The 26,097-nt window shown below is 36.9% G+C and overlaps 4 protein-coding genes and 1 pseudogene across 6 annotated transcripts in view; 4 read left to right on the top strand and 1 right to left on the bottom strand.

Moving 5' to 3' along the window:
* LOC126710371 (protein PHOSPHATE-INDUCED 1-like) overlaps positions 1 to 2,268 on the top strand; it is a 31,022-nt gene extending 28,754 nt beyond the window's left edge. For 2 of the 3 annotated variants that reach the window (XM_050410796.1, XM_050410795.1), the window contains exon 2: positions 1,279 to 2,268. In XM_050410796.1, the coding sequence (XP_050266753.1) occupies positions 1,279 to 2,123 (845 nt within the window). In that variant the 3' untranslated portion in view covers positions 2,124 to 2,268. The remainder of the gene's footprint in view (positions 1 to 1,278) is intronic. The other variant, XM_050410794.1, reaches the window with a different exon arrangement.
* A 2,867-nt stretch (positions 2,269 to 5,135) lies between these two features.
* Positions 5,136 to 6,376, top strand: LOC126710368 (protein PHOSPHATE-INDUCED 1-like). The gene has a single exon (XM_050410790.1). It carries the CDS (start codon positions 5,269 to 5,271, stop codon positions 6,223 to 6,225), a length of 957 nt encoding a protein of 318 aa, XP_050266747.1. The 5' UTR covers positions 5,136 to 5,268; the 3' UTR covers positions 6,226 to 6,376.
* Positions 6,377 to 13,261: 6,885 nt separating this feature from the next.
* On the top strand, positions 13,262 to 14,472 carry LOC126709983 (protein EXORDIUM-like 2). Its single transcript, XM_050410364.1, has one exon. The coding sequence runs from the start codon at positions 13,288 to 13,290 to the stop codon at positions 14,245 to 14,247; it is 960 nt and encodes a 319-aa protein (XP_050266321.1). The 5' UTR covers positions 13,262 to 13,287; the 3' UTR covers positions 14,248 to 14,472.
* Positions 14,473 to 14,902: 430 nt separating this feature from the next.
* LOC126708063 (protein TRANSPARENT TESTA 1-like) lies at positions 14,903 to 15,911 on the top strand (annotated as a pseudogene).
* Positions 15,912 to 21,820: 5,909 nt separating this feature from the next.
* Positions 21,821 to 22,904, bottom strand: LOC126708062 (uncharacterized). The gene is made up of 2 exons (XM_050407883.1): positions 22,890 to 22,904; positions 21,821 to 22,305 (listed from the first exon to the last, which is right to left on the bottom strand). The coding sequence occupies exons 1-2, from the start codon at positions 22,902 to 22,904 to the stop codon at positions 21,841 to 21,843; spliced, it is 480 nt and encodes a 159-aa protein (XP_050263840.1). The 3' UTR covers positions 21,821 to 21,840.
* Positions 22,905 to 26,097: the final 3,193 nt, after the last annotated feature.

Genomic DNA, 26,097 nt, shown 5'->3' with positions numbered 1-26,097 from the left:
ATGCTTAAAAGAAGAAGACAGAGAGATGTGAGAGAGGGAGTGAGGATGAAGACAAAGATAGAAAAATAAATAAATAAAACTGAGTGGTTGAGAGAGAGAAAACAAATAATAAAATATTTATCCAAGATACTGCAGTACTGTCATAAAAGAAAGACGGTACTGTAGCAGTATTGTAAAATTTTTTACAATTTTACAAGTTTAGCAGGTCAACTGTTGAATACTTTTGAGGCTTAATGCTAAATATTGCTAACATATGGCATTTACAATTCCCATTGTGAATGCTCTAAGTCACTTTGCATCATGCCTTTGTTGAATTCTTGAATCATATTCTCATTATTACCATTAAAAATTAAGTCATCAAAATAAACTAAAACGTTAAGACCAAAGGCTTCTTTCCTCCTTGATTTTTCTTTCCGGGAAAACAAAAACAAAACAACACCAACTTCGATTAAGAATAATCATCAACAAACATAAAGGGAGTACCTATATCTGCTGGTTGAGACAAGTTCACATGTTTTTCGAATATGTCAGAATGAATAAACTCTAGTGGCTTTATTTGCTCTCCATGAGGTCTGTTTTGGAAATGACCATCAAATTGCTTTCTCATTGTAAATTCACATGGCTCCAATTTGGTCTCTATTTCATGCAATCCATTAACCATTTCTTTCTGATTCAGTAGTTTCAACCCATGACTTAAATCTATTAATCAAATTTATCCCCAAAAAAAACCAATAGAAACGAAGTAAAAAGTCAGACATATTTGATATCTCTAGAATAACATGCACCATCGTAGGACATTTTTAATCCGTTCCTTCCTCATATTAAAGTTTGTCCTACTCCCCTTAGCTGGCTTACACCTGTTATCAAATTGACTTGAAAGCGGATACGGCTGTAACTTGAAAGAGAGGCTAAAAAAAGAGGTTGCACACAAATTGATTAAAATACAACGCGTTATCACGCTGGCGTCTCACTGCCACTACTCAATCCCTTCTTTGTAGTTTCTCCCCCAAACTTTTGGGTAGCACTATATATATTTCTACTTACAATTCTTCTCCACAACTCGGTCTCAACAGTATATTCTAGCTTCTTACTTTCTCAGATCTCAACTTCTTATCTTTAGAACTTTAGTAAACACCTCAACAGAGATCGCACCTCTAAAATTCATCATGGCTTCTTTAGATTACACACACTTATTACTACAGCTAGTTCTACTAATCTCTTTCTTCCATTTCAACTTGGCAGCAAGGAGACTTGCTAGTTCAGCTGAAACCCAACAACCTTTACCCTTCCAATACCACAATGGCCCTCTTCTTACTGGAAAAATCTCCATCAATCTCATCTGGTATGGCAAATTCAAGCCCACACAAAGAGCTATTATCTCAGATTTCATTGCCTCTCTTTCTACTTCCACACCCACAAAATCTCAACCCTCTGTTGCCACCTGGTGGAAAACCACTGAGAAATACTACCACCTCAGCAACTCGAAGAAGCCCTCCACTCTTGTACTCTCAATGGGTACACAGATCATTGATGAGACTTACTCCTTAGGCAAATCACTCTCAAATCTGCAAATAGAAGAGTTGGCATCAAAGGGTGCCCATGAAAATGCCATTAACGTGGTTCTAACATCAGCTGATGTGGCAGTTGAAGGCTTTTGTATGAGCAAATGTGGAACCCATGGTTCTTCAAAAGCTGCTTCTGTTCAAGGCAAAAGCTACAAATTTGCTTACATTTGGGTTGGAAACTCGGAGACTCAATGCCCAGGTCAATGCGCTTGGCCATTTCACCAGCCCATATATGGACCCCAGAGCCCTCCCCTTGTTGCCCCCAACAACGATGTGGGTCTGGACGGCATGGTCATCAACCTGGCTAGTCTCTTGGCAGGTACGACTACAAACCCATTTGGAAATGGCTACTTTCAAGGACCAAAGGACGCGCCATTAGAGGCTGCATCGGCTTGTCCTGGTGTGTATGGCAAGGGGGCTTACCCTGGCTATGCTGGGGACCTCTTGGTTGACCCAACAACAGGTGCTAGCTATAATGCAAACGGTGGCAATGGAAGGAAATACTTGCTTCCAGCTCTCTTTGACCCATCTACAAAATCTTGTTCAACTCTGGTCTGAGGGAAGATTATGAAACGTGCCTACACGTTATTGTATACAAAAAATGTCTTAGACAATAGAATCAGGAGATAGATAAATTCTTTGATTTATTGATTCATTTGTATTACGGTCAGATAATGAAATTCCAATATTCTTTTATAACCAATTCGTAAGCTTGTGATTCTTTTAATTTATTGAAGTTCACCATTAAAAAAAGAGCTAAGTGAATAGCATTGATACAACAAAATTAACAAGTCTGGGAAAAAATACAGTTGATTTATAAAAAATGTTGTGTCCAATGCACGTTAACCACTTCTGCAATTGTAAAAAATGTTGTGAAAAAGTTGTGTATTATCATTACTATAAGGTAGAATAAAAAGAAAATAGTAATAAATTAAAGTTTTCAGCAAAAAAATCATTAAAAAAATTTTTTTGTCACGGGCCTTATAGTTCAATGGGATCATTAAGTTCTGCCACAGAGAGGAACCTGGGTTAGAGTTCTCCTACTGATTGTAAGAGAGGGAGAAACCTTTTGGTTAAGTTGCCTTGGTAATGAATATTACTGTAAAAGCTGAAAATAAAGAAGCAATTGCATAGTTAATTTCATGATCGAGACTTACACATCCAGCATGCAGAATATATACTTTCATTCTCATTGGATAATTGTAGAACTATTTCTATAAAACACATAACTTCTCTATTTAGACACAATCAGACAGCAAAGCATAATTACAACCTGGAAATGTACATAGATGATAGAACACTTAAGAAATTCAATGAATACAAGAAAATGCATTTTATTCTCCAACATTTCCCCTAAAACATTTCCCCTAAATTCATTTTCTTTACGACTCCAATAAGTTGTCTTAGATAACAGAATCTTTCCCTTGTAAGTGTCTTGGTAATTAATAATTATTTCAACTGGCTGCTAGTCTCTTTTCCCATTGATCTTTAAAAATCTTTCTTAGCCATACCGCTTGTGAAGTTGCTTTATCTGTAAATTTTGTAGCTATTTTTCCTTTCAGCAAATGCCATAATGAAGAGCAAAAAAGCATAGCCAGTTGTCAATTGTAATTTTCTTATCATCTAAAGATTATGCCACTATGTTTTGTTTCATTGAAGTCCACGAGCAAATGCCTAAATTAACAGAGAAAAAAATGGTCATTTGTACTTCATATCATCTAAAGATTGCGCCACTATGTTTTGTAACACGCTTAAAGTCCATGAGCAAATGCCATAAATCAAAGGCAAAAACATAGCCACTATACACATATCATCTAAACATTCAATCCAATCAACTTCAGAATAATCAAATTAGTCCTTAACCTTCACCACCCCTATACAAGATCCCATAGTAAGTGTCCCCTGTATTTTCTTAACCCAAAAAAAAAAGTCCCCTATAACTGTTAGCATCTCATAAATTTCTTCCAACTCTAAAATGATTCTGATTTGGTTTTTCGTTAATCGAGAAAGTAAATTGGCAACAAACAATGTTCAGTCTAATAGCCGTGAGATACATGAGCTTACCAACTGGAGTTCAATACTTTTTACAGCATTGGCTTTTTCCATACTATCTCATTCGCAACCAAAGGAGTAGAAACTAATTTGCACTTGACCATCAAAAATTTATTAAGAATAGTTTGCATATTTCATTTGAGAAATTAAAATCTTCTAGTTTTGTTTGAGATACTTCAATACCCAAAAAATGTAGTATCCGTAACTCACTTTGCATCTTGAAAGAAAGTCACCATTAAAATTAAGTCATAAAAAAAAAAAACTAAAACGCTAAGAACAAAGGCTTCTTTCTTCCTTGATTTTTCTTTCTGGCAAAACAAAACAAAACAGCACCAACTTCACTTTAGAATAATCATCAACAAACATAAAGTGAATAACTATATCTGCTGGTTGAGACAAGTTCACATGTTTTTCGAATATGTCAGTGTGAATAAATTCTAGTGGCTTATTTGCTCTCCACGAGCTCTGTTTTGAAAATGACCATCAAAGTGCTTTCTCATTATAAATTCACATGGCTCCAATGTGGTCTCTATTTCACGCAATCTATTAACCATTTCTTTCTGATTCAGTAGTTTCAGCAGAAATCTATTAATCAAGAAATATATATTAGCACAACAAAGATAAAGAAAGGAAACAATTATTTATTTGCCAATTTGTAATTTCCCTTGATTACATAGCCCATCTCCTAACCAGCTGGTATCCACATTTGTTCGACTCCCTGCCCTCCCCAAAGGTAAAGCTTAATAAGTTAACCAGTGGCCCAAACCTCCTCAATATTTAAAGAGAACTAAAATTGAGACATTTGATTCTTAAGCCAAACCTTTGTAGGTATTCTTATCTCTTATTGCTTCTCCTTACTGATTTGGTTTGTATTTAATTGCTCAATGTTGATGATATTTACTCTAACAAATTTTACAATTCCTTAACTTGTGCGATTATAATTTGTGAATACTTTTTACCTATGGAATATTATATGAACTCATCATTTTTGGTTGACCACTCACAGCAGCACAAGGTTTTTTTTTTTTTTTTTTTTTGGCTAAAAAAGCTGTTGATCTCATTATACTGAATTATACTGATAATTCTAGTATTAATGGGGGACGTGCATCAGCTAAAATTTTTTATTAAAAAGAGGAACGAAAAGTGGTAGGAGACATACATCTGGTTTCACATGCACCATCAGAGGTTTTGCTGAGTACGCACTATCTGAGCCTGAGGTCAGTTTTATAAATTCCTTTCCTCTTATAAGTCAAGACAAGATGCACTCAATCTTGTCCCCTTACATCCTCATTCGGCTGTCTAAATTGTCCCTATTCCCCTTAGCTGTCCTATATCTGTAATGTTATTGACTCGAAAGTAGATTCGGTTAAAAGCGATACTTAGGAAAACTCAACACAAATTGATTAAAAAAACACAACGCGTAACGTGATATCTCGCTGGCATCACACTGCCACTCTTCACTCCTTTCCTTGTAGTTTCTCACCCATACTTTGGGCACTATAAATATCCGCTCACAATTCTTCTTCTTCACACTCACTCACATCTTCAGTCTTCACATCATATTCTCAGCTTATTACTTTTTCAATTCTCAATTTCTCAATCTTTAGTAGTCAGTAAACACCTCAACTGAGATTACATCCTCAAATTTGTCATGGCCTCTTTAGTTTCCACACACCTGTTACTACAGCTAGTTCTAGTAATCTCTTTCTTCCAATTCAACTTAGCAGCAAGGAGACTTGCTGATTCAGCTGAAACCCAACAGCCTTTGCTCTTCCAATACCACAATGGTGCTCTTCTTTCTGGAAAAATCTCCATCAATCTCATCTGGTACGGCAAATTCAAGCCCACACAAAGAGCTATTATCTCAGATTTCATTGCCTCTCTTTCTACTTCCACACCCACAAAAGCCCAACCCTCAGTTGCCACCTGGTGGAAAACCACTGAGAAATATTACCACCTAATTAACTCCAAGAAGACCTCCAATCTTGTGCTCTCAATGGGTACCCAGATCATTGATGAGACTTACTCCTTAGGAAAATCACTCTCAAATCAGCAAATAGAACAGTTGGCATCAAAGGGTGCCCACAAAAATGCAATTAACGTGGTTTTGACATCAGATGACGTGGCAGTTGAAGGTTTCTGTATGAGCAAATGTGGTACCCATGGATCTTCAAAGGGTGCATCAGTTCAAGGCAAAAGCTATAAATTTGCTTACATTTGGGTTGGAAACTCGGAGACTCAATGCCCAGGTCAATGCGCGTGGCCATTCCACCAGCCCATCTATGGACCCCAGAGCCAACCTTTGGTTGCACCCAACAACGATGTGGGTCTAGACGGGATGGTCATCAACCTGGCTAGCCTCTTGGCTGGTACAACTACGAACCCATTTGGAAATGGCTACTTTCAAGGACCAAAGGACGCACCATTAGAGGCTGCATCAGCTTGTCCTGGTGTGTATGGCAAGGGGGCTTACCCTGGCTATGCTGGGGACCTCTTGGTGGACCCAACGAGTGGTGCTAGCTATAATGCAAATGGTGCTAATGGACGGAAATACCTGCTACCTGCACTCTTTGACCCTTCTACCAAATCATGTTCAACTCTGGTGTAGGAATAATTAGGAAACGTGCCTACACGTTATTGTATACAAAATTACCAATATGTTAGACCTGTAGAATCAAAAGATTGATTAATTCTTTTATTTGATTTATTTATTGTATTATCTTTAAATATTTAAAATGCAACAATATCTTTTTATATCATATGCTCAAACTCGTGGTTTTTATTTTTATTTATTTATAATTTCTTCGTAATTAGCGTCCAAGAAAAATGGCAAAAAGAATCCTAAATGTGAAAGGTAAACCTTAGTTATAATATTTATTTCAAGTGAAAACCTTTTTTTTTTTTTCTTCTTTCTTTTTTTCTTTTTTGGAGAATCATTTCAAGTAAAAACTAACTGCGAATATTTAGTAGCTTGCCTTGGACCCATATATAATGATATAAAAGGAAGACAACCTGTTTCTCAACAAAAAAATAAAAAGAGGAAGACAACCACTCCTGAGTACCGCTTAAGGGGGGCAGGTGATAGTGTCCTTGGCACAGCGAATCCCCCCGCCCAATACAGCCATCAAAGTTGAGGCATTGGCAGCAAGGCATGCAATGGAGTTGGCTTTGAAAACTGGCCTCAATAAGGGAGTGTTGGAGGGTGACTCACTGATCCTCATGAACACTCTAAAATCAAATTCTCATAGCCTTTCACAATTTGGTCACATTGCCAATGATATACAGTACTTGGCCTCTCAATTCTCTATTATTTCTTATTCTCATATAAGGGGACATTGTAATAATGTAGCTCACTCACTTGCAAGGCGAGCAATTTCTTTTTCTTCATTACAAGTTTGGATGGAAGATGTACCATCAGAGATTGCAGATGTACTTCAGGCTAATTTTCATAGACATAGTTAATAAAAGTTTGTGAAGTGGTTTCTCAAAAAAAAAAAAAAGTACCGCTTAAGGATTTTTTTTTTTAAATCATTTTTTATTTTTTTTGCTTTGTCTTTTGCTTGTCTATTATCAATCAATGAATAATTATCACACATTCACCTTATAAACACAGTCATGTGGACTAAAATTGTGTTAAAAACTTAAAATCATGTTTTTAAAAACACGATTTTACACTTTTAACTGAAATTGTGTTTTCAAAACACGATTTCAAAAGGAATGTGTTTAGAATGTGCAATAGCAAATGTGTAACAAGACTGACAAATATGAAGTTTATTGTTGGTTCACTAGCTGAACATAACTAGACATTCTTCTTGCAATAATATACTTTGAAAATATTAGCGGTAATAAGCTCTTGTAAGTTAGGGTTTTGAGCAACAAGAATCACAAAACGAGAGTTCCAGTGGAGCAAATATATATGTTAGAAGAATAATTTTTGGTGGTCTAAGACCTCTAAATAATAAGACATATCTCTAGGCTGAGGACCAACCTTGCGTAAGTTGTAATATGTGTGAGTAATCTTACTCTAGAATTAATAGAATGAAGAGCAAAATTAAGTTAAAAATAAAGTTTAATTAGCAAAGGGTGCTCCAAACCTCAAACATAGTGCATGTGCATCAATCGACAAATAGAAATGTTGTATCGACACTTAACCAAGCCTGCTCAAGTGAGAGTTGAGCAGATGACAAACGGCTACAAGGCATAAGATTAGGTGATGTTCACTCGATGCTCACCTGACATCTACTTAAGCAATATCATAGGGTTTGGTTTACCTCTAATACTTTTTTAACTGAAATCTCTTTTTATTTTAATGAGAAATTACCACATTACTTACTAACTAAATAAAATGTGGAGATTAGAACCCACTAACACTTGCCATTGTGCATTTAAAATGAAAGGAGACCTCTAGTTAAAAAAGTGGAGATTAAAACACACTATTACTTATCATTGTTTATTTAAAACAAAAGGAGACTTCTAGTTAAAAAAGTACTGGAGGTAAGTCAAACCCATTATCATAAAGCTCACTCTAGTGGAATCAATCTTGCTTGAGTAAGACAATTACAAGATACCTAAATTATGTAGAATTCTGCTGGAAAAGGAAGGAGATAGCTAGAGACTCTTGCCCTTGGAGAGTTTGTCACTCTCTAATTTGGCTCTAGAGAAAAATCTTGTCCTTAGTCATAAAGGTTCAAAAGTTGAGTTCATGGTCATGGAGAGTGCCATGGCAAGACAATGTGAAGGTGAGTTGAATATTTCAGTCACAACTAAATCTAACCAGTATGGGAGATATAAGATTGTTTGATTACAAGGAAAATGTGATATCTATTTGGCTTAGTGTGACTTGTAAATGCTGAATAGGCTTTCGATTGTTAGGTGGCTTCTTTTTTCTTTTCTTTTTTACTTTGTTGAACTACCTTTTATCCATTGAAAAAATTGCATATTCATCAACTTTTAAACACAAAATTTAATTTTTTTATAAAAAAAATCAGAATTGTATTTATTATTGTTATTCTTATTATTATAGCGTTAATCATATTCATTATTACGTGAATTTATAAGTGGTTAATTTTTACATTCACCGGCTGGTGATATGTTTAGATTTAAATTTGAAATTGTGATCAATGCAAAATTGCTTGGGTCCAAATAATGAATGCTCTTAGAGCATTTGTTAATAGATTATTTTTGAAAAGTTTTAATATCACTTTTATTGGAAATATAAAAAATTGTTTTTAAAAATCAATTACTTTTTTTTTCTCATAAATTTTTTAAAAAAGTACTTCCTAAACCAATGTTGTGGGGGGTCAAAAACATGAACTAAGGAGAATAGTGTCTGAGTTCTTGATCAACACAACAAATTTCTAAGAAAAATAGGATGAAACTCCACAATGGGAAGATTAGACAGATGATCGAAGGCAAGGAAGGTGAAAAAAGAAACTTTGATTGATTAAAGTTTGTTTTCTGAGATATAATGAGTAGATCTAAGGAAAATACAAGTTCTCTCTCTCTCTCTCTCTCTCTCTCTCTCTCTCTCTCTCTCTCTCTCTCTCTCTCTCTCTCTCCTAATTTTTTTGGATCCTCCATTTCGTTGGCTACCTCCCCCTTTTATTCTGTCTTCTTCTCACCCTCTAGCTATGCCTTTTTTAGCTAGATTTACAAAGATATTTGTCTCATCAGACATCCTTCCTATCATTTTTTGATCATGAATAGAGACTTTTGAGGTGTCTCTACTTTTCAGATCAGTCATTCTACATTTAATGAGACTGATATTAGGCAGGAATACCTAATTAATGCGAAGGTGATCGCTACATTGGGTTCAGCGTCATCTTCTTCACGTTCCTTGAGAAATGAGGATCAAAGTATCGTCCTTGGTGAACCTATTGATTCCTTCTTGGTTAGATTAGTGTATTTTAGAATAAATCTTCTCCTCAAATTACCTCGATAATTGACCCGAATAGTCTGTTTACTTTTGAACTAGAGTTTTTTTTTTTTTTTTTTTTTTTTTTTTTTTTTTTTTTTTTTTTTTTTTTTTTTATGTTTGGATATGGACCGAGTCTTTACTTCAGTAGAGTTTTTTTAGTCTTTCTTCTTCGGTCCAAAATCCATGGCGCAGCCATGCGCCAACCCCTCACAAATGTCATTGATAAACTTTTTCCTAAAAATATTGTAAAAGAAAACTTCACCAAAATAAAGAGTTCCAATTTTGAGGTGAGTAATTTCGGAGTTAGGTGATTAGGTCCATATATATAAAAAGTAAAGGCGTTCTCCCATTAATAACTATCGGTTTTTTTAAAAAGCAATTTTTACAATTAATTAACTCCAGCCCATTTTGTTATATAAGTTTTGTTTGGTTAAAAGTTGTTGGGCGGTTGGCATAGGTTGAATTTGTGATAGGTATTATAGTTTCTCACCGCCTAGGCGTCAAACTGCTTTATAATTTAAACATTTCAAGCCAATTAGAGAGTCCATGGAGAAAAAGGCCACACATCTCCATAATGGCACCTCCTTTCATTTATTAACGTATTCCGATGACCAGACCCTACAACCATTATCCCTTTCAACACACTCGAAACACTGTAATTGGACACCCAACACACCAACACACTGTAAGCATTAAAGCCGCCCTTTTACTTTCTCTAATTACGAGTCAGTCATAACTTGGACAACAAGTTCGATCGCCATATGGTCCACACGTAAACCAATTCATGACATGCTCAGTATTTAACCTAACCAAGCACTATAATAAGAAACCGACCAACCTTCATCGACTCGCGAGTTGCACCAGCCCCCATAGGCCCACACCTTTCCGACACTTTCAATATTTTATTCGTGTCAAAGAGAATCTAGGAACACGGCCGCTCTAATATGGACCGTGGTAGCTAGGTTCCCCACTCTTGGAAAAACTTTAAGCTGTTAAAAAGGAGAAATAGAGGTTGTGCATTATATTATTATATTGACCTGAGTGCCTGAATTACTCGTCGAAAAGAAGATGTGTCTAGATATTATATAAAGAGACCTATATATAAACATAGAATCTTCGGATTAATAATCCCAATTCTAAGACCTAGGACTAATAATAATAATGCCTTTCAAAAAATAAATAATAATCACAATAGGGCTGATATAATAGTGAGTCAGTCTCAAACTTAAGATGAATTTCAAGAAACCGACTTGAGTTTGGATATAAAATAGAAAAAATATTTTTTTTGCTACCCTAAATTATACTCTTCATTACATTTTGTACTATAAATTTTTCAAAGGTACACTTTGAAAATGATCTTTGTTACATTTTTCAACTCGATATCAAGTTTACTGTTAACTTAGATAGAAAAATATGACACCACATAAAAAAACTTAATTGCCCATCTTCTCAATGCTTTAAAAAAAAAAAAACATTACACTTTACTACCTTAAACTAGACTCTTGATTACAATTTGTACCATAGATTTTAAATTTTCATCCAAGTTAACAGTAAACTTAACGTTGGGGTGCAAAGTGTAACAAGGATCATAGTTTATGATACAAAATGTACATTCGAAAATTTTAGAATGCAAAGTATAATATAGGGTATAGTTTACTGTAATAAAGTGTAATTTCCCCTATAAAATGTTGGCAAGCTAATTCAAATTCCATTAGAAAACCATTTTCCATCTTGATTCAAATGCTTAGTTTTGACAATAATTATGAATAGAAATGTCAAATATTATCGTTGGTTATCTCTACATCTACTGTGGGCGAGTAGACTAAGTTTGCCCCATCCATGGAATAAGTCTGGCCCATGGTCAGTATGAGATGAACAAGCCCCCTGTCAAGAAGAGACCATCTGGGCGCATTACCGAGGTAATTCGAGGAATCAGTCTTCCCGAGGATACATAACTCAACCAAGAAGCAATCGTATGCTTAGCCAAGGACACCCCCTCTCATCTATCTTCCCCGAGAAACATGTAGAAGAAAACGCAGAACTCAATGTAACAGTGAACTCCGCATTAATGAGTTCTTCCTACCTAATATCGGCCACATTAAATACTGAATGACTAGCTTGAATAGTAGACACACCCCAAAAATCTACCTTCATGATTAAGGAATGGTAGATGAAGATGTTGACGGGACAAGTATCTCCCAAATTCCAGTTAAGGGTAGGACAATTGGATGAAGAGGGAAGATGGCTATAAAAAGAGAAGGAGATCAACATGAAGGAGGATCTGGAAAAATCTAAGGAAGAACAAGGGAAAGAAAGTGAGAAGAGTCTTAACTTATATATATACACACCTCTGGAAACCGATTTTACATCAATATAAGAGTCTTTTATAATTATTTCTATCTCCTATCATCTGTCTCATCTTCCTATTGTGGAACTTCACATCTTCTAGTAAAAAATCAATTGTGTTGAACTTAAATCCTTAGCAAGTTTAGTTTGTTTCGTGTTTTTGACCCCAACATCTACAAATCACATAAAATTTTATAAAAAAAAATTGCCTAAAATTAATCTGCTTAGAATTATAAGAATATAACAAATATTTATAGGATTTCACCTAAATTCAAATTCTACCAAAATAAGGAAGAAGTTTAATTAGTGGCCAAATAAGAAACATACTCATAATGAGAAACTTAATTAGGGGTCTCAATCAAAACCTATAAAGAGAAACTTCTAAATCGCACAAAAGGAACGCAAAAACCTAACTCAGAAAAATTTTCCATATATAATACCAAAAAAAGAAGTAATATCCTTTGATGTTAGGCATTAAAGACTCTCACAACGGTTGTTCCCGGTAGTTTATCTTAATTAAGTTCTCTTCTTATCTTGGCCAATATTTGTGATCCGAGTTGGTTGTGCTTAATAAGTAAAAAAAATAAATAAAAATAAAAAAAGAACACCCAAACACACAAGCAAAACTTCGCAACTAGCTACTGAAGTCTCAATTGCTCTACTACATTATATTCTGCAATATATTTAAAATATGACACATTGTGATCATTTGCTTGCCGTGATGTTACTAGTTCCAAATCTTTTATAAGAGTATCTCTAGCAGATTAGCCAAATTTTTTATATTGTTTGAATAATGAATAATGACATTTATCTTTTACCTACCTACTTTTTCAAATACACTTTCTAACAGATTTTCTATCATTTTCTCCATTTCATTTAAATATTATTTTTTCATTCATTATTTATTTATTTCTTAACGACTACTCATCTTCCAACATTTTTTATACAATACCTAATTATTATAATAGAAAAAAATATTTGATATATGAATAGTAAAAACTACAGTATTCTTTATAGGAAATTTAATCTAAAAAATAGAGATGAAGAATCTGTCAACTCGGAGGATGAATGGTAGTGTTTTTGTTAAAAAAAATAGATATAAAGCATCTATTGTGATGCTCTAACAACAGCAAATAAACTGAAAATCAAATATATAAAATAATTTGTCAAATATCATACGTACGAATGAGAGACAAGTCTTTCATGGATACACCTGACTTCTCAAACCAACTTTAGATTGCTAGTTAAACCTTTTGATTGGGATCATTTAACACTGTCAAACTCACGCGGATTCATCACTACGACATGCTTACCACTACCGCTCCCTCCTTATCCAGCTGTATTCAGTACCAGCAACACGCTCTAACCTAAATATAAATACTCCCACCATTCACATTCTTCAAACCCATGCAACCATACCCTAAACTCTCAACAACAATGGCTTCTATCTACTACCATTTCACCATTATTCTCTTCTCTTTTCTCATGCTCTCCTCTCTTCCTCAACCTTCCATCGCCACGTCACGCATGCTCGCCCTTGTAAACCAACCCCCAGTGATCCTCAAGTACCACAATGGCCAACTCCTCAAAGGAAACATCACCGTTAATCTCCTATGGTACGGGAAGTTCACCCCAATCCAACGCTCCATACTCGTCGACTTCTTGCTCTCTCTTAATCACAAGTCGCCACGTCAGCCCTCCGTGAACACGTGGTGGAGCACCACTGGATTATACAAAGGCGGCCCGTCAAACCTCGTCGTAGGTAACCAAATCCTCGACGAGAAATACTCCCTCGGAAAATCCTTAAAAAACAGACAAGTACAGCGCCTGGGTTTAAAAGCAGGGGGACACAGCAAAAGCACTGCCACGCTCAGCTTGGTCCTCACGTCTGCTGACGTGGCGGTCGAGGATTTCTGCATGAGCGCGTGTGGGATTCACGGCTACGTGCGGTACAAGAAGGTGAGGTACGCTTACGCGTGGGTGGGCAACTCGGAGACCCAATGCCCGGGCCAGTGCGCGTGGCCATTTCACCAACCGCTGTACGGGCCGCAAACACCGCCGTTAGTTGCGCCTAACGGAGACGTTGGAGTTGACGGAATGGTTATCAATTTGGGCACGGTTTTGGCGGGAGCCATAACGAACCCGTTTGATGACGGGTACTACCAAGGACCAGCGGACGGGTCGCTCGAAGCGGTTTCGGCTTGTACGGGTATTTTTGGGAAAGGGGCTTATCCGGGTTACCCGGGTGAGGTGTTTGTGGACAAAACAACAGGTGCTAGCTACAATGCTGTTGGGGTTAATGGGCGCGAGTATTTGTTGCCGGCAATGTGGGATCCACATACCTCCAAGTGCAAAACATTCGTGTGAGATAGTGATAGTGTGATACTTACTAAATGTTGGGTTTTGAGAAATGAAAAGAAAAATTACATAATGACAATAGTAAGATCTAAGAACTATACATGGGAGAGAAATTTGAAAAGAAAAAAAAAAATTGTATATCTGTATTTGTAACTTCGTATATGTGTTTTTTTCCTTTTCCCTTTTTTTTTTGGGTATTCTTTTCTACTTATAATAAAAGGTGACATTCAATCATCCATTCTTTTATGTTGTTTTGTTCTTGTTCTTCTTCATTTGGCATTTCAGTAACATATTTATATAAATCAATAACAATCCATGAGCGGCAACATAGAAATTGAGGATTGGATGGATGAGTTGAGTGGTAAAGGGTTTGTTATCGAAGGAGGAGAGAGAACATTGACAAAAGGGGAGATGTGGTGGTGAGAGTGGATTGAAAGAAATTGAACTAAACTCAAAGAGAAGTACGACTTGCATAATATTTTTAAAACACTTTCACAACAAATCATAGATAATAATAGTTAGTAGTTGTAATTTAAACCTAAAAAAGACAAAAAAAAAACTGAGGATGGAGATATCAAAATGATATTTCTTTGAGTTGCTTAAAACACTCAAACAAACGAACTTTATTACGTTGGCCCCATCTACCATTTGTATTTTCCCAAGCATGGACCAGAATTCTCTTGATCCACATTCATCGCTAAGCAATCTACCTAGCTGGCCTACTGTATCAATGGAAGAAAACCCTAAAGCATGCAGTGATGATAACGAGGATGTTACCGTGGCCTTAAACATTGGCCTTCCTAATCATTCGAGTGGTTCCATTGATGCAAATACAATGGAAACTGCAAACATAGCAGCTAATAATTATTGGATACCAACTCCCGAACAAATACATATTGGTTTCACTCATTTTTCCTGCCATGTCTGCCGCAAAACCTTCAACCGCTACAAAAATCTTCAGGTGCAATTTTTTATTTACTTTAAAAGCTAGATCTTCAGGTGCAATTCTTATAATTTCCTCAAAAGAAATTTCAACTTTTATCAACTTTTTAATTTTTTAATTTTTTTTTTCCCGATTCAATGGCTTTTTAACTTTTACATGTATTGAACCAGATCTTAATCCGTAATTCAAGTACCTCTTGTGGTGCTTGGATGTTGGGGTTTGAACCCCATCAACCCCATAAAGCTAGTGACAGATTTGAGATTTTTCTTATAAAAGTAATATAGATTTTCATGGTAGATGCACCAATGGGGGCATGGATCACAGTATCGAAGAGGGGCAGATTCGCTGAAGGGAAGTCAGCCACAACCCATGTTATTGTTGTGCTGAAGGGTGCAAGAACAACATAAGCCACCCGAGAGCAAAGCCTCTAAAAGATTTCCGAACCTTGCAAACCCATTACAAGAGGAAGCACGGAATAAGCCCTTTGCATGTCACAAGTGTGGGAAGCTCTTTGCTGTGAAAGGTGACTGGCGAACCCACGAGAAGAATTGTGGAAAGCGCTGGCTGTGTTTGCGGTTCTGACTTCAAGCATAAGAGATCTCTTAAAGACCACATTAAAGCATTTGGTTCTGGTCACAGCCCATGTTCTCCTATATTTGAGGGTTTTGATGAGGTGCTCAAGGACACCTTCCCCTTTTATCTTTGTCTAGTATTGCTAGTGCACGCTTAATTAATCTCCACTTATAATTGGATTAATCAACTATACGTGAATTACGATCCTAATTAATCCATTTGAGTATACTACAGCTTTTTAATTTTTTTGAGAAGATTTGGAACTACATTTTGATTTTTGTTGTTTTACATATCCTATACTAAATGTATATTTATGACCTGTTTGGAAGTTTAGAGAGGGAGGAGAATGATTCCCCTCTACCTTGTTTGGATGTTTTTAAAATTAGTATGGGAGAAGAGAGTAATTAGCTCTTCCTCTTGTTTAGATGTTTTAAAAATTAGGATGGAGAAGAGAGGAAATGATTTAAATAGACAAATTTACCTCTATTTGAAAATAGACTTGCAACATTAGTCTATGAATAATTTATTAAATTAAATAATTATGACTATAGCATGCAATATTTTTTTTGATAATTTTTTTTAATGTAAATTAAATAATCAACATTGATCTATGATTAAATATTTTTTCTGTTTTTTTATTATACTAAAAAAAACCATCCTTAATTGATAATAATTAAAATAATAAAAAAATGTTTGGTTTGTTTGTTTACTGAAAAAATCAACAAAATATTGAATTTTGAGTGTTTTTTTTTTTTTTTTAATAGAACAAGGTCTAAAACTTTCAATAAAAAATATCAAGATTCAAGTGGTCCAGCAACTAAGGCAAGTCTAGACCAAGCCAAAAAAGAGAGCCTAATCATTTACAAACAAGATCAAACCAGGGGCTAAAATACAAGTTTTACTCAGAAATCTCTAACTTTCTTCCTTCTATTCTTTCACTTTCATTCTTCCACTATTGTTTAGCTTGATAAATACAAAAAAAAAAAAAAAAAAAAAAAAAAAAAAAAATTCAATGTGCACGGGGATAAAATTGTTTTTGTGAGGCTCGGTAATTTATGGGCCAGACCCACTTGCTCATGAGAAGTCCACAGGCCCAAGCCAAAAAAGATTATGGCCCAAGCTCGAAAATATAAGGCTGAAGGTGGCCCAGAGATGCAGCCGAGGACAGTTTAGTCCTCGGCAGACCCAAAGCTCCCTTAAGAAGAGGGGTAAAAAAGAGCTATAAGAAAAATCCATGAGGAGATCTAAAATATCTTGGGAAAGTTACCCTTATTACCCTTCCTGGATAAGACTATGCACCTAACAGAGCAGTATTCTTCAACTTTATCAACCATCCCCAACAATTGTGGGATTAGACTAATGGGACAAATATCAGTCCTGGAAAAATTGACCCTACACGTGGACGAGGGACATCGAACGTAGGCTAGTATAAAAGAAAAGGTAAACTAATCAGAGGGGGGATCCCATCTCGCCTGGGAGGAAGAACTCCAGGGATGAGAATGCCCGGATAATATATGTACACCACCACAAAAAACCCTACCGCTGGGTAACCAGGGAAAGGCATTAGTGCTCCTCGGACAGGATCCGAGGAGTCCAATCCTTCAGGTTATGAAGTTGTAAGGCTTGGATATCCAGACCGAAGCCCTTTCTTACCTGAGTTCCCCTAAGATCCGGCCTGGACCAACGCCCCGTGACCAAAACGATAGCCTTTCAAGCCCACTCTCTACAAATCGTATTGTGAGGGATCTTTCATGTACGAGCCCAACATCATTATTGGGCCATCTAGAAATCGTGCCCCTACAATTGGCGTCGTCTGTGGGAAAGGCTGGCGTGTTGGCGCGGCTGGCGGTGGAGTCAAGGCTATATCTAGCAGAGGTCCGCGAAGTTTCCTCCATCTCCTGCAATACGCAGTTATTGCTTCGACATAAACTTCCGTTAGGGGCTACGCCCTGCAGTGCCGATGGCGCGGGCAACTCTAGGGGCTTACGGTCTCAAGCCGACTCTCCCCGCCCTGGTCTAGGGGCTAACCTTAGAAAAATAAATAAATACAGAGAAAAAACTACTTAAAATTAAAAGTTTTGGACAGAACCAAGGCCTTGCATGGTCCTCGGACTCAAGCCTAGGGGGAAACCAAGTACTCGAAAGTTTTGGACAGAACCAAGGCCTTGCATTGTCCTCGGACTCAAGCCTATGGGGAAACCAAGTACACAAAGAAGTTTTGGACAGAACCAAGGCCTTGCATGGTCCTCGGACTCAAGCCTATGGGGAAACCAAGTACACAAAAATTTTTGGACAGAACCAAGGCCTTGCATGATCCTCAGACTCAAGCCTATGGGGAAACCAAGTACACAAAGAAGTTTTGGACAGAACCAAGGCCTTGCATGGTCCTCGGACTCAAGCCTATGGGGAAACCAAGTACACAAAAAATTTTGGACAGAACCAAGGCCTTGCATGGTCCTCGGACTCAAGCCTATGGGGAAACCAAGTACACAAAGAAGTTTTGGACAGAACCAAGGCCTTGCATGGTCCTCGGACTCAAGCCTATGGGGAAACCAAGTACACAAAGAAGTTTTGGACAGAACCAAGGCCTTGCATGGTCCTCGGACTCAAGCCTATGGGGAAACCAAGTACACAAAGAAGTTTTGGACAGAACCAAGGCCTTGCATGGTCCTCGGACTCAAGCCTTTGGGGAAACCAAGTACACAAAGAAGTTTTGGATAGAACCAAGGCCTTGCATGGTCCTCGGACTCAAGCCTATGGGGAAACCAAGTACACAAAGAAGTTTTGGACAGAACCAAGGCCTTGCATGGTCCTCGGACTCAAGCCTATGGGGAAACCAAGTACACAAAAATTTTTGGACAGAACCAAGGCCTTGCATGGTCCTCGGACTCAAGCCTATGGGGAAACCAAGTACACAAAGAAGTTTTGGACAGAACCAAGGCCTTGCATGGTCCTCGGACTCAAGCCTATGAGGAAACCAAGTACACAAAGAAGTTTTGGACAGAACCAAGGCCTTGCATGGTCCTCGGACTCAAGCCTATGGGGAAACCAAGTACACAAAAATTTTTGGACAGAACCAAGGCCTTGCATGGTCCTCGGACTCAAGCCTATGGGGAAACCAAGTACACAAAGAAGTTTTGGACAGAACCAAGGCCTTGCATGGTCCTCGAACTCAAGCCTATGGGGAAACCAAGTACACAAAGAAGTTTTGGACAGAACCAAGGCCTTGCATGGTCCTCGGACTCAAGCCTATGGGGAAACCAAGTACACAAAGAATTTTTGGACAGAACCAAGGCCTTGCATGGTCCTCGGACTCAAGCCTATGGGGAAACCAAGTACACAAAGAAGTTTTGGACAGAACCAAGGCCTTGCATGGTCCTCGAACTCAAGCCTATGGGGAAACCAAGTACACAAAAATTTTTGGACAGAACCAAGGCCTTGCATGGTCCTCGGACTCAAGCCTATGGGGAAACCAAGTACACAAAAATTTTTGGACAGAACCAAGGCCTTGCATGGTCCTCGGACTCAAGCTTATTGAGATGCTAATTGCTCGGATGGGGAAAGTCCTCGGCTCAAATACTGTAAAATGTTAAGGCCAATGAAAGCGTTAGGATGATGGCGAGACACCCCACTATTTGGTAACCTAAGGGGGCTATTCATTTTCGCGGGCGATATGTCCTCGGATGACTACTTACTACACCGCATAAAGCGTTCAGTTCTAATCTCGGCATTGTTTTGGATAAGTATCGTTATTCACAGGTAAGCATTGTTGTGTCAAACAATTCTATTAAAGTTATAGTGATATCTTTTCGTTATCAATCATTTTGGCCTTAGTTATCATTGGTTCAAATGCTATATTATTATGCCGAGCAGTGCTTGCAAATTTGTAAAAACATAGAAACAAAACATACGAAGTAAAATAACAACAATTTTTATTAATATAAAAAATTATTACAACGTACAAAGAGGGGCTTAAACAAGCCTATACAAAAGGTGAACTGCCGAAGCAGCAATAACAACCGCAATACAGATAAGTAAACAGTCCGGTGTCTTTTAAACTCGTCTTCGAAATCTCTCCAATCTCTGCCTCAGTATTGCTCATATTGAGAGAAGAACCTTTCTTTAGAAAAAGATGAAGGAGAAGGAAGAAGAAGATGAAGGAGAAGGAAGAAGAGGATGGAGGAGATGAATGAGGAAGATGGAAGAGATGAATGAAGAAGATGGAGGACATGAGTAAAAGAAGGAGGAGAAGAAGAGGGAAAAGGTGAGAAGGAAGAAAGGGAGACAAAAGGAGGCACCAGTGAACGAAGAAAGGAAGAAGCAGGGGCACTTAGTCCCTACCCCAATCCTGACTCCTAACACACTGATGCCATGTTAGATATGCTCATGAGAGAGCGGGTGGTGGTAATAAGAGATGTCCTTAACTCAGTCACGCCGAACGTGGAATGTGATGAGTCCCTGTTTCACATTTTGGCTGAAAGGAAGGTGAGATAAATCTTGAGTCTCCGCCATCCTTGCCCCGACCGAGCCATTTCGAGCTTTATTAGGACATGGTGTTTTTGGGAATGGAATGACTTCTTCATGGATTACTACTATGGTGAACGTATTATCGGATAAGGTATAACCAGAGGGAAGAAGTGAACTCTGGGAGGAATCTGAGGGATTCAGGTATGAGAGAATCAGCTTTTGTCTCCTCTCTTTATAAAGGGGACGAAAAAAAGGGTACATAATACGTTCAGATCTCCAGGGAAATCTGCAAATAAGAATACGCCCGTTTCGTTCCCCCACGCCATCAATAACTGTTAATTCTGGGGGGTCTCGTAAAGGGAAGATATTAAAGACACGCTACGGATAACTAAACGGCATAAGGGCATCGTGCGCAAATTAAGGGGAACATCTCGTGGACCGGTGCACTCCCTGGGCAGGTGAAGAGTCGCCAGCGTCAGTCAAGGGCTGAAATAAATGAGCCACAATAAAGGCTCGGCATTACCAAAACCCACCTTTCCAACCAAGATGTTGGACAGCAGGGTTTTGAGGGGCTATTGTGGGGCCCGGTAATTTATGGGCCAGACCCGCTTGCTCATGGGAAGTCCACAGGCCCAAGCCGAAAAAGATTATGGCCCAAGCTCGAAAATATAAGGCTGAAGGTGGCCCAGAGATGCAGCCGAGGACAGTTTAGTCCTCAGCAGACCCAAAGCTCCCTTAAGAAGAGGGGTAAAAAAGAGCTATAAGAAAAATCCATGAGGAGATCTAAAATATCTTGGGAAAGTTACCCTTATTACCCTTTCTGGATAAGACTCTGCACCTAACAAAGCAGTATTCTTCAGCTTTATCAACCATCCCCAACAATTGTGGGATTAGACTGATGGGACAAATATCAGTCCTGGAAAAATTGACCCTACACGTGGACGAGGGACATCGAACGTAGGCTAGTATAAAAGAAAAGGTAAACTAATCAGAGAGGGGATCCCATCTCGCCTGGGAGGAAGAACTCCAGGGATGAGAATGCCCGGATAATATATGTACACCACCACAAAAAACCCCACCGCCGGGTAACCGGGGAAAGGCATTAGTGCTCCTCGGACAGGATCCGAGGAGTCCAATCCTTCAGGTTATGAAGTTGTAGGGCTTGGATATCCAGACCGAAACCCTTTCTTACCTGAGTTCCCCTAAGATCCGGCCTGGACCAACTCCCCGTGACCAAAACGATAGCCTTTCAAGCCCACTCTCTACAAATCATATTGTGAGGGATCTTTCATGTACGAGCCCAACATCATTATTGGGCCGTCTAGAAATCGTGCCCCTACAGTTTTAGATGATGAAATTGTCTATATTAACCTGAAATACTTTTATAGTCTAAACTTCATTATCACTGAACATTATTTGAGAAAAAAAAAAGCATAAACAACTAGTCTTATAAGACCTTCACAACATGAGGAAATGGAATAGTGGGTTGCACTAACACAAGTTTAGTATTTAGTATATTGAGTTCCCACATTAAGCTTAACCATTTTTCCTCTACACAGGAGTACATCTCTTCAAATTGATGTGATTAGCATAGTCTTTCGTCTTTTCAGATATTCTTCTCACATTGTAAAGTCATCTTCCATATCAAACAACATCCATATCTCATTCACCCTATCATCAAATTCAAATGGGGAATTGTACTCTGCGACGGTGTAGACTGATGTGTGATCAGCTCCATGGCTTTTCTCAATGGCAGCAGACCAAACCGTGTCAACATGGCTGGCTTGCAAGGCAGCAGCTTCCACTCCAACATCTGAGTCAACCACAAATCCGCTGAATTGTCTCACTGCTGCATACACAGGATTCCACCTTTGGACTTGAAGGCCTTTGGCTGGAGGTGGGTTTGCTTGGTTAACTTTTGGTACATAAAAGCTAACAACAAATGAGGACTCACATAAAGATCCATCACTAGGCGAGACTTCAGAGAGCACTGGGGCTGTCATCTCTATCTTCTCTTCATAATTGTTCTTTCCTTGAATATAGTCAAATAGCCTGCCAGAAGAGAGAAACAAGACCTCAATTTCCTAATCGATCGGGTTCAACAATATGGAGATAATTGAATACAATGATAGCAATTTAAGGAACAATGGTCCATGGTAAAAGCCTAAACAAATCTATTCTCTCTAGTTCGAGGTTAATGGAAGCCGGTTATGTAAATGTTGATTACCTAGCTCAATAGGTTGCTCAAACATTCACCCTTGGTTGCTCTATTGAAATGAAAGCCCTAAAACTTCCAAGAGAAATCTGACCAGGAACCAAGATGGTCTTTTACAAGTGAAGAAACCTAATGAGACCAAAGTGCATTCTTGCCACAATGTCCTATCAAGCATACCAGAGAAACACAATCTTATAATGATTGAAAGAAATTACAAACAAACAAAAGAAGACATGAGCAAAATCTAATTCACCTTCACCTCCACTAGAGAAGTCGACAAACTTTCAAATTGTTCACTATTGGTGCCAATCTACTGCCAAACTCTCAGATATGAAAACCTACTAACATCATACATGTGAAGTGGATGGGCGTTTAGAAGCACTCCCCAATCAACTTGAATCATGGGTAGTTGAACTAAGCTAATAAACGGTTGGAGTCACTCCCAAAGCTAACTCCATCATCATACATGTCTCTGGCTTGGTTCAAAAACAAAATTGTACATTTATCGGGCCATGACATCAAGTTCTGATACAAGAAATATGGCTTCCTAAGAAGTTTTAATCAATTTCAGAATACAGCCCAAAAATCTTGAAGAGAAGCAATTTTTTTCCTTCATGTTTTTGATACAATCTTGAAACTTATTCTATGCATGCACCTATTGAGTGCATAATGAAAATCTACTTCAGACTAATTAACTTTAACACAGGGAACGTTAGAAACAGCCTAAGCTAATCCTGCATAAAAAGACAACTAACTTCTTTACATTGCTAGAATGGAAAAGAGAAGGTCACTCATCTCAGTTCAAAAGAGAGTGAACACCGGAGAAGTAATGTAGTCTAGGGTTGTAAACGATCCGAGTTTTATCGAGTAGTGCATGTTCAAACTTAGCTTATCAGGAAAAATTAAAAATGTACTCGAGCTTGGTTTGAACTTGTGACAAGTCTAAAAATAATGTTTGAGTTTAAGCAAATGGGAAAGCCAAAAAGCTTGAGCTTGGCTTGACTTGGCTTAATTAATTAGTCAAGTCAAACTCAAGCTCAGATCAAGTTTTTGAGATTGAGATCTAAAAAAATTACATTATTAATTAAATACTTAAATCTCTAAAATTAAGAAAAAAGAAAAAGAAAATAGTATACTCATTTTATTATGCATCTAGTCCTACTTATGATTAGCCATTATTCAAATTAATAATTTACATAATTAAATTCATTCATTCATCATTCCCTGTCTACAGCTTCAACAATTATTTAAAATACAATTTTTACATTTATGTTAGATGGTGAAGGACTAGAAAAATATATGTTTGTAACTATTATGAATGAGAAAATACTAACATGTTTCATAACTTTACTTTGGATAATTAATAGGGAAGGATTATATGTGATCTACTTAATTATTTATTTATTTTTAAATGTAACTATAGTCTAAAGTGGTTCTTGATCAATTTAAAGGAAGAAAAAAATTACAGTAATATAGGTAGTGGTCTCATGTTGGCAATGTCATTATTAAGATATGTGTAATGAATATATTTAGCTAACACATATAAATTTATAAATGAGTCTATACTTGAATTGTTGTGTATCAAGCCTAATAGCTCACGAGCTTGTTCATGAACAATTTTTTTTGCTTGGGCTCGGCTTGTTTATTAAATGAGCCTAAAACTAGGGCTCAAGCTTAGCTTATTTATTAAAAAAAAACAAACATGAACAAGTTTTTTATCGAATCAAGCCCAAGTTGTTCATGATTGGCTTGATTCATTTACTGCCCTATTCCAAACTCAATCAAAATGACAACTTGTGGTAGAGACGAGTAAATTACATTGTTCCTAAAACTTAAGCTATTGGAATATGGTATGAATATGGTAAATTTAATCATTTAACCATATAATTCTAAAACTCTCTCTCACGTGTGGGCCGAAATTACCTCTTACTCCGATACCATATTAAATTACCAATTGTCCTTAAAACTTAAACTATTGGAATATGGTAAATTTAATCATTTAATCATACAATTCTAACACGGGTCTCACCCACTTGGGACCAAGGCGGCCATGGTCCCTCCGCCCCCAACGCTGAAACTAAAACTCCCTTCCCTTTCTAAATTAAAATGTTTTTTTAATAACAAATTTTTAAAATTTGTCATCCTGAAAAGTCAATCAATCCAAATAAGTTGAAAATTTGATTGACGCATGATCCTCCTCTAAATAAAAGAACTTTTGACCCAATTGTTTTTTTTAAAATCCTTTAGTATATGTTAAAAAATGTCTTATTTTAATCATTAGAAAATTAGAGGTAAATAGAGAAATAAAAGATAAAATACCTTTTAAGTAAGAACACGCCCATGATACATATTTCTTTTATCGTGATTTTTTAAAATTATACTTAGTAAGAATTAAGATATCAAAAACCTACTAACTTGTGTATAGAATAATTGTACTTATAAGTTGCAATTATTATTCTTATTTCTACTTTAAAAATAAAATGAGCATTTTAAAAATAAATTTGTTAAAACTAGGCTTCACAAAAAAGGTGATGTATTAAAAAATAGTGTGATTTTTTTAGAACTGTTTGATTCTGTACATGCATATATTTAATATAAGATAAATTATGGGCTATTAATTAGATTTAAAAAAAGCTTACAAATGATTATTTTAAGTTGTATTAAAAGACATTTTTTTTGCATTTTTGTATTTTTATTTTGTCAGCTTTGAAGAAATACTAGTTTGACTTGATTCTTTTTTTTTAATATTTAGTTATAAAATTTATTAGTTTTTTAATTCTAAATATCTTATGGTTCATGTTTTGCCTCCACAAACATCACATCTAGACTTTCATAAACTTCATATCTTTAGACAAAGACAAAGAAAAAGGACAAGGCCCCAGAAAGATTAGCAGCGAAAAAATAAACTATAAAAGAATAAAGTGAGGGGACAAGAAAAATCGTAGGAGGATGAACCAAAAATCGGCTAGTAGTTGCAAAACATATTAAAGCGATCGCAACAAATTTACTTTTCCATTTTACATTAATATTTTTATAAAATATCTATATCAGTTTACTTATTATATAAATTTTTTTTATTAAAATAATATTTCTTCTCTCTTTTTCTATTATTTTCCACCTACCCCAACCTAACCCCTCTTCTTTTTTCTTTGAGTCATAATACACTCTTTTCTTCGGTCCTTATCTCTATCTTCGCCTCTCTTTCTTCTCCTTCTTTTTTTTTTTTTTAGAATCTTTTTCTTTCCTCTTCTTCTTTTACAATTTGAGTTTTATGCTTTTATTATAGATGAAGATTTTGGGTTGGGTTTGATTAAGGGCCGTGATTTTGGGTGGAGAAAGCAAAATTTCGATTTGGGTTTTTCTTCCCTTTCTTCTGCATCTTCTTCTTCTCCTTCTTCTTTTTTCAATTTCGGTTTGATTATTTATATGAATTTCTATATGGGTTTGATGAATTTGAATCTAGATTTAGAACGATTTTGATGATTTTGTAGTGTGTCCGTGATGACTTTGGGTTGGGTTTCCCGGTGAGTTTTGTCCATGCTAGGTTGCGGTGTTTGGTTGTGGTGCTAGGTTTGGTGGTTGGGTGGTTATTTTATGCTTCCTTCTTCTTATTCTGCCACGCTGGGTTGTAGTCGTACGTAGAGAAAGAGAAGTAGTTTGA

The sequence above is a fragment of the Quercus robur genome, chromosome 12 (assembly GCF_932294415.1).
Source record: "Quercus robur chromosome 12, dhQueRobu3.1, whole genome shotgun sequence".
Classification (NCBI taxonomy): domain Eukaryota; kingdom Viridiplantae; phylum Streptophyta; class Magnoliopsida; order Fagales; family Fagaceae; genus Quercus; species Quercus robur.
Note: the sequence above shows the minus strand (reverse complement) of the source record. Positions and strands in the feature narration are given on the sequence as shown.

Excerpts from the sequence above, each read along its gene's own strand:
- LOC126709983 (XM_050410364.1), top strand. The coding sequence starts at position 13,288 with ATGCAACCATACCCTAAACTCTCAACAACAATGGCTTCTATCTACTAC.
- LOC126710368 (XM_050410790.1), top strand. The coding sequence starts at position 5,269 with ATGGCCTCTTTAGTTTCCACACACCTGTTACTACAGCTAGTTCTAGTA.